This window comes from Pangasianodon hypophthalmus, chromosome 5 (assembly GCF_027358585.1).
Source record: "Pangasianodon hypophthalmus isolate fPanHyp1 chromosome 5, fPanHyp1.pri, whole genome shotgun sequence".
NCBI lineage: Eukaryota > Metazoa > Chordata > Actinopteri > Siluriformes > Pangasiidae > Pangasianodon > Pangasianodon hypophthalmus.
In genome coordinates this window covers 29,809,600-29,817,229 of record NC_069714.1, presented here as the reverse complement: position 1 = coordinate 29,817,229, position 7,630 = coordinate 29,809,600, and the positions used below count along the sequence as shown (strand labels likewise).

The window sequence follows — 7,630 nt, the reverse complement described above, 5'->3', positions numbered from 1 at the left end:
TTCCGAACCGGAAGTCAGTTTTCCACACGAGTTTTCTCACGGCTTAATGCATTATTTTTTTTTTCATCATCTACATATCTTCCATGGTTTATTTGTACAAATAAGGAAATCTAATTAAAAAATTTAATTAAATTTTTTTTTAAATAAAATCTTAATTTAAAAGCTTACATTTTAAAAAATGAAATGTTTAATTGACAGTTTAATTTAAGGGAAACAGTTTGATTAAAATAATGTTAAATTTAATTAACAGGTTAATGTTTTTTTGTTTGTTTTTTTTTTACCAGAAAGAAAAACTCTCTCTTGTTTAATGCTATTAAAAAAATTAAATTAATAAATTAAAATTTGTCATATACTGTTGATAATTTGCTGTCGTATAAGAGGAATAAAACACTCCATGATGTGCTGTTATAGGAAAATAATCAGCTTTGGTATAGTGACGGTGACTCCGCTTCATCACACCACCCTGGCGTTGATTATTTTCCTATAGCAGCACAACAAGGAGTGTTTAATTCCTTACAAAAGCGGCTTCTCTTGATGGATCTGAGCTGCAAAAACGTGTACTGAAAGAAAGAAAGAAAGAAAGAAACAGAACAGGGAAGCACATGAAAAAGGATAAAAACTAAACAGTATGTCTGTACGAGAGGTCAGAGTCGTGCTCACTGTGTTTGGAGACGTGGAGTGTGTACTCGGCGCTGGCTCTGGGAGATCTGACCATGAAGTACACCTCCTCCTCGATGAGCGGGACGTCCGCGGTCTTCTCCTTCTGAACGCTCGAGGGCCAGTAGTGTTCCATCAGACACGTCGCGAGCTTCAGAAGGTTCTCGACGTCGTGGCAGGTTCTGGTTTCCATCGGATACACGATCACGACGTCCTCCTGGCTCGACACGTGGACCTGCGGGGCGAGGAGATCAGATACGGATACGTATCCTGATACGGGAATGAACCACTCCGCGTTGTGCTGTTACAGGAAAATAATCAGTTCCTGTAACAGCACTTCCCTCTTGCCAGCGATTAATTAACTTAAATTTAACAAACAACAGCTTGTACTTTGTATCCATTTATAGTTACATTTAACGTCTGAGAAACACGCTAAAGTCCTCTGACTGTGACGAAGCGCTGGGACTGGAGACTCCTTCCATAAAAGTTAAATAAACATCTCACGTCTCTGTATCATCGATTAGGTGTCGTACAAATATGCGCCGTTGCTATAGAAACGACAACGTAGAACGGAAGAACGATATAAACCCGTGATCCTTCCGACCAATCAGAATCCAGGACTCGACATCGCCGTGGCATCGCGATATTTGGTTACAAAGCGCAGAAACTAAATCGGCGGAATCACGTTATTGAATATTCATAACAAAATTTACGTATTTAAAGTGTCGATTAAATGATTGGTGCCAGAAATGCAATTTATCATCCAATCAGATACAAGATACAGAAATTATATCGGTATAAAAGCGCTAATACGTGACGATATCTCTATTGTATCGTACCATCCTTCACCTACGACTAAGTTATAAGCAACGAAACTTGGGTTACACTGATTTTATTACGGATTTTACTCAGGCCACGCCCCCTTTTACCCCGCAGTGGTTTATTTCTTTATTAATACTGTATCAGACTCCTTTTTTTTTTTTTTAACCATCAGGTATTTTGCCACTGTTTGGAGATATTCTTGCTAGCTGAACCCTTTCTCGGTTTATCTTGCTAACCTTGCAGGGAGCACGTGATGACATCATCAGTGAAAAACTCTAAAGATATTCGGTTTCAGGTTCAGCAGCGATACCGTGACTGATAACTGCGTTGTGAGAAAGCCAGACGCTCGGCTCTGGTATGATCAAAGACTCATACAGGAAGTGAAATTAAATCACGGTGCAGCAGATCTCTTCCTCCTGCAGACTCATATACATATACACGTTAGCTTGAGCATTAGCATTAGCGTTAGCATTAGCATTAGCATAGCTGGTGGGTTGAAGTGTACAGGACGTACCTGGAAAGTGGACCAGTAGTCTTTCCATCTGATTGCGGGACTGGTGTAGCAGAAGCACCGACCCCCGTAGTAGGTGGAGGCGTAGTCTGACTTCACGTACGTGCAATCTGGAGACGAGAGATTATAAATGAATACACGTTATCGACACGTCATCACTGGACCTCTGAGATCACGTGATTAGAGGAACATCACTGCTTGTCGTCGTTCATTGAAGAATGTAGTTTATTCTCTTATAAACTAATTATTAAGTGCGGACTGCAAAAACTGCCCGTGTTCTCTGGGTGGGAGGGGCTTACTCTGTCTCCCCTGTCAATCACAGCGACGCTAGCCAATCACGTGCGTCTGTGAGCTCATGTATGCGTAAGAGGGCGGATAGCGCTTTCCTCTGAGTGTGAGTGGCAGTTTTCACTTTTCTGTTTGTTGTGTAAAAGACGCAACAATCTCGTTCTTGATGGTCTCTCTCTATTCTTTACAAAAGTTGTAACAAGAAATATATTCTTATATTCTTTGACTTTTTTTCAGATAGTAAAGATTTAAAGATAGTTTTGATTTGAAAATAGTTCAGAAACTAAAATTAAAATTAGTTTATTTTACGGATGTATTTTTTTCCTGGTCCGATTTAATTTTCCTTCTCTTTAGTTACGTAAATAAAACCTACAATGTTTTATATAAAAGCTGTTTTCTGTTATTACACAAATCCGACTCTTTACGGAGCCGGATACGAACGGATTTCTGTGTAAATCATTGTACGAGCTTTTACACAAGAAATTTCTTATTCATGAAAATCCTGTAAATTCAGAAAAACGTTCGTATCCTACTCGCGCTCCTGAGTGTGTGTACATTTACGCATAAGAACACTAACTCACGTAAACCTCGACCTGATCGACTTCAGATCGTATCATTAGCATGGATTACTGCACGTTTATATCTGGAATATACTGTGGAGGTTAAACTGTTTATCTTTATTACGGTTACAGCGTTTAGCAGACGCCCTTATCCAGAGCGACTGATAGAAGAGCTTTAGAGTCTCTAAAAACGCTTCCTCACGCTAATTCACTCGCTCAGGGACTAAGAGCTCCATCCAGAACATTTAGTCAAAACCAGTCGCTTTGCTTTATTTTATTTTATTCGCTTTAATTAAAGATTATAAAAAATAAAGAAAGCAAGCTGACACACACTCTTAAATTCAGTCAAATAAAACTAAATTCAGTTATGACAAAAGAAAAATGTCCGTAAGCCGCAAACAAACGCCTCAGCTGATGGAAGATTTAGCGCTCGATTATTATGATTAATATAATTATTATTATTATTATTATTTAATATTGTTATTAGTGAAGAAGTGAGTCAAAATAACTTCCACTTCTGTTTTTCAGTCTTTACCCTGATCGCTCATTTCGTGCTCCCAGCTGTCTGTGTGCTTTACCTTTTATGGAGTTTTGTGGGCGTCACTATATGCAAATGAGCTGCATCAGGAACACACTTTGTACTTTTTGTACGACTATCTGTACAACGGTTTGGCTTACGCAAACATTTACACACATCGTTACTAAAAGATCGATAAACGAGGCCCAGTGTTCTCAAATACGTTATACATTTATACTCATTATACATTAAACAGACGACAGACTGAAAACCTTTGTGTGTATGAAGATATTATTATCGAAACATGATATTCAATAATTATTTTTCTCTAAAACGTTCTCTACATTTCTTTACTTTTCTCAGATTTGCACAAAAACCCCGTATGCAAGAAAATCTTTAACGTCTCCTTTTACCATAACAGTCTTAATTTTTCGCCTTTACAAATCATCTAAATTCTTTAATACTGAATATTTATGTGTTTTTTTTAAACAGAAAAACACATCAGTCTTTAATTCACTGTATGAATTTATTTTCTTTACAGATCCAGCTTGTTTTTATTTGTGTAAATCAAGGCTATAATTTTATATAAACTTTTAAAAATTAGTTTTTTTGTTGTTGTTGTTGTTGTTACACAAGCCCTAACAGTGCTTCAAAATATTTACTGTAAATTTATTCTGTCTATTTATTTATTGTTTCTCATTTAAAAAAAATATTTACAGTATAATGTTTTAGCAACAGTTTAATTAAAATAATGTTAAATTTAATTATCAGTTGAATGTTTTTTTTTTTATTTGTTTGTTTGTTTTTTACCAGAAAGAAAGTCTGTCTTTTTCTTTAACTTTATTCTGTTTATTTCTTTATCTTTATTTCTATTCATACATCATGTGCAGTGATGAGAGTTTAAAATTATATGCTATATTTTGCCTAATTATAAGGCTATATTTATCTGTTATATTTGTATATATATATTGAGCAACAAGCTAGCTAATCCTGCTAATATGTATTGCCTTCACAGCTCTCTAGCTATGATAAATAGTTAATAATAGCTAATAAGCACACATCTGAGTGAGTATTGTACCAGATTTTGTAGATAATTAAGCTAAAATGAGGTTTATTCCTTCACTTAACCCCAATTTATTGCTTACAGTACTAGCTTAGCCGTTAGCTCGCTAAGCTAACATTTACCTGCATAGGAATATCCTCTGTTTCCTTCAGCGCATGAGATGAAAATAATAATTAAACCTACAGCATATATACTGCTAACAACCTTCTTCATAATGTCTAATGTGATAATTAACAATGCTGCAATATTAAAGTTAAAAGGTGTTAAGCAGCTAGCTAGCTAACTCAGCTAGCAAAGGTTTTAGTTTCAAATTCCGTGCATTGCGCTAAGGCATGACTAACAGATCCAGAGCGGCTCGTCTCGCCAAAAATGTCTCAATTTTTACATTTTTTAAATTTATCTCATCACTAAACTAACTATTTTCTCATTTAATACATATAATATTTAAATCTTCCAACAAATCCTCTTTTAAAAATGTTAGAAACTAAAAGAATTAATATTGAGATCGATTGGTTTGGCCTGATAGAGCCGTTTAACCAATGGAGCTCATAAAGGAGTTTAAAAATAAACAACTCCACTTCCGGGTTCTATTAAAGGCAATGCAAAGGTCACAGAGGTGTCAATAATGCAACCATCCCAAACAACTTTATACATGTAAATAACTACAATACGTGAAAATGAACCGATAAATATCCACTTAATAATTTTATAGTAAATAATTATGAATAAATAATTTCCTATATACCACTTGTTACACATGTTTATACCATAACTCCTGTTCTCGATTCTGATTGGTCAGAAATTGTTGATTAATTTTCTATAACATCAGCTCTGACAATAGTGCAGGTTTATATTAATGTGCTCGTTGTTTCTATAGTAACAGGCCCTTCACAGGGACGTGTACGGGACGCTCCACATAAACAGATCTTAAAAATCATTGATCTGGTGAAAATGGAAGGAGTCTCCAGTGTCAGCATTTGTTGTAATCGTAAAATGTAAAGCTGTAACATGTTATAATCTTTTTTTTGTCTTATTATCTTCAAGAGAAAGTAACAGAAGGATCGATTATATTTTATAATGTAAGTGATAACAGAAACGAAACTGTTTTTCAGATGATTCCCAACATTAAACGTAACTATAAACAGATTAAAAAGTATTAAAGGTTCTTTAAAAAATAAAAAAAACTTAATCACTGGCAAACTGTTGTGGTATAAGAGGAATAAACCACTCGGGGACGTGCTGTGTTTTACACACGGTGTTTCATTCCATGCTTACTTAATACACTTCCAAAAATACAAATCAGATTAAACAAATAGCACACGGCATTATTGGGCCTCAAAGATCATTTTTTAATCTTTTTCAAGAATTTCTGTTATTCAGAAATCTAATCACAACGTACGAACACATGACAGAGTAAAACGTGAGGCCTAAATGATTTATACACAGTGATAATAAGGTGTTTCCTGGTCAGGAAAATTCATTTCTACTGATGATAAAACTCCTCAAAGCAGTTTGTCTTCAGGGCCTTGCATTTTTATATTTTACGTCACATCCATGATTTGTATTTCCGTGAGCAGCTTTTTCCAGAGACTGGCCCTGAGCACAAGAAAAGCACACACTGCCTCTGAACAATGATGAAACAAACACTTTCTATAAGTCAGGGATCTTGATGATCCATTTTCTAGCACCAAGTAGGGAAGTTCTGGGTTTAGGAGACTATGAGTCAGGAAGAAAACATGACAGGTCATGCTGTAATAGGAAAATAATCAATGACAGGGTGGTGTGATGCGCCAAGATGCAAAGAGATGTTAATGTTACTATCCTGAAGCTGATTATTTTCCTATAACAGCACATTCTGAAGTGTTTTATTCCTCTTACACCACAGCGATTTACCAGCGATTCCTTTTTTTTACTTATTAAACAATGACGTTGTTCTTTATGTCTGTGAAACAAGTTAGTTCCACTTCTCACTTAGATTATAGAAGAGTCGGTTCCTCACCAGCCTCTCTTTTTTATCTCTCTTGGAGGTAATAAGGCAAAAACAAACAAACAAACAAAAAAAATGCAACTTGCAAATAGTAAAATAATCAACAACAGAGTGAAGATGAAACTGAGTTACAGTTACTTCGCAAAAGTAGATTATTTTCCTATAAAAGCAGCAATTTGCTAATAATTACACTTTTTTTATTAATTAAAGAATGACACATTGCACTTTTTATCCATTTATAGTTACATTTAATGTCTGCAATGCAAATGACTTCCTGTTATAACTCCTATATCCTGAAAGTGTTAGAAAACCTAAAGTTACAGTTTTACCTCTGACTGTTACGAAGCACTGACGCTGGAGACTCCTTCCATAAGTGTTACATTAGAAAACGTCACTATATCAATGATTATACATGTTTTTCTTAGCTATAAAACACCGCATTTAAAAAAAAATCTGTCTATTATTAGTCTTACATTATGTAGCTTCAACCTCTCTTCTCTTTCAACAGCACTTCGATATAATAGACCACAAAACATTTTTTGTCAAAATTAATTGCACTTTCTTAAACTGTAAATGAGAGCGTTCAGTCGCAGACTGTTGTTCTTTCCATCGTCCTGTCTACCGTGAAAGCTCTTTAGAAGATTTCCAGATGAAAGCTTTCTTTGTCAATATGAGAGCGTTATAATCAATGCCCCGGAAATGGAAATGTCCCCCATTGTGTTTTTGTCCTGCGTGCTGTGGTGAAACATCAAAGAAAGGGCTTTATATGCAATATTTTTTTTATCTCCACATGAAACCATGATGAATCTCCATGATCTCTCTCTCTCTCTCTCTCTCTCTCACACACACACACACACACACACACATATCCTTAACACACTGACACAGACCGTGTCAGGCTGTGGGGAAAATGTAAAACCAAAAAAAAAAAAAAAAAAAACTTCGCAAAGACCTGATGAAAATGTCATCTCAGTGCAGCGCTCAGCCTTTGAAATGGAAGGGGGATTTTTGTGGTGGGCGTATGCACAGCAGGCGCCTACTTTCTCATTTCTCTAGGATGCTGAGACGACAGTGGCTTTTCCTGACAGGTACACCCACGCCAGGCCGAGGTCTACTGTCACAGTCGCTCTCTCTTCACACTCTGCACACCTCACTGCTGCACATGCTGCTGTTTCACTTTGAAACATTCACCGGCTCGCTTCGCTACAGGATTAACATTTCAGCA

General features: G+C 36.0%; 1 protein-coding gene across 1 annotated transcript in view; it reads right to left on the bottom strand.

The window, feature by feature from the left end:
• Window positions 1–4,779, bottom strand: part of nemp2 (nuclear envelope integral membrane protein 2) — a 14,813-nt gene extending 10,034 nt beyond the window's left edge. Inside the window, 3 exon segments of the mRNA XM_034304302.2 lie at window positions 661–892; window positions 1,994–2,100; window positions 4,541–4,779. Of these exon segments, the coding sequence (XP_034160193.2) occupies window positions 661–892; window positions 1,994–2,100; window positions 4,541–4,631 (430 nt within the window). The 5' untranslated portion in view covers window positions 4,632–4,779.
• Between the last annotated feature and the right edge of the window lie 2,851 nt (window positions 4,780–7,630).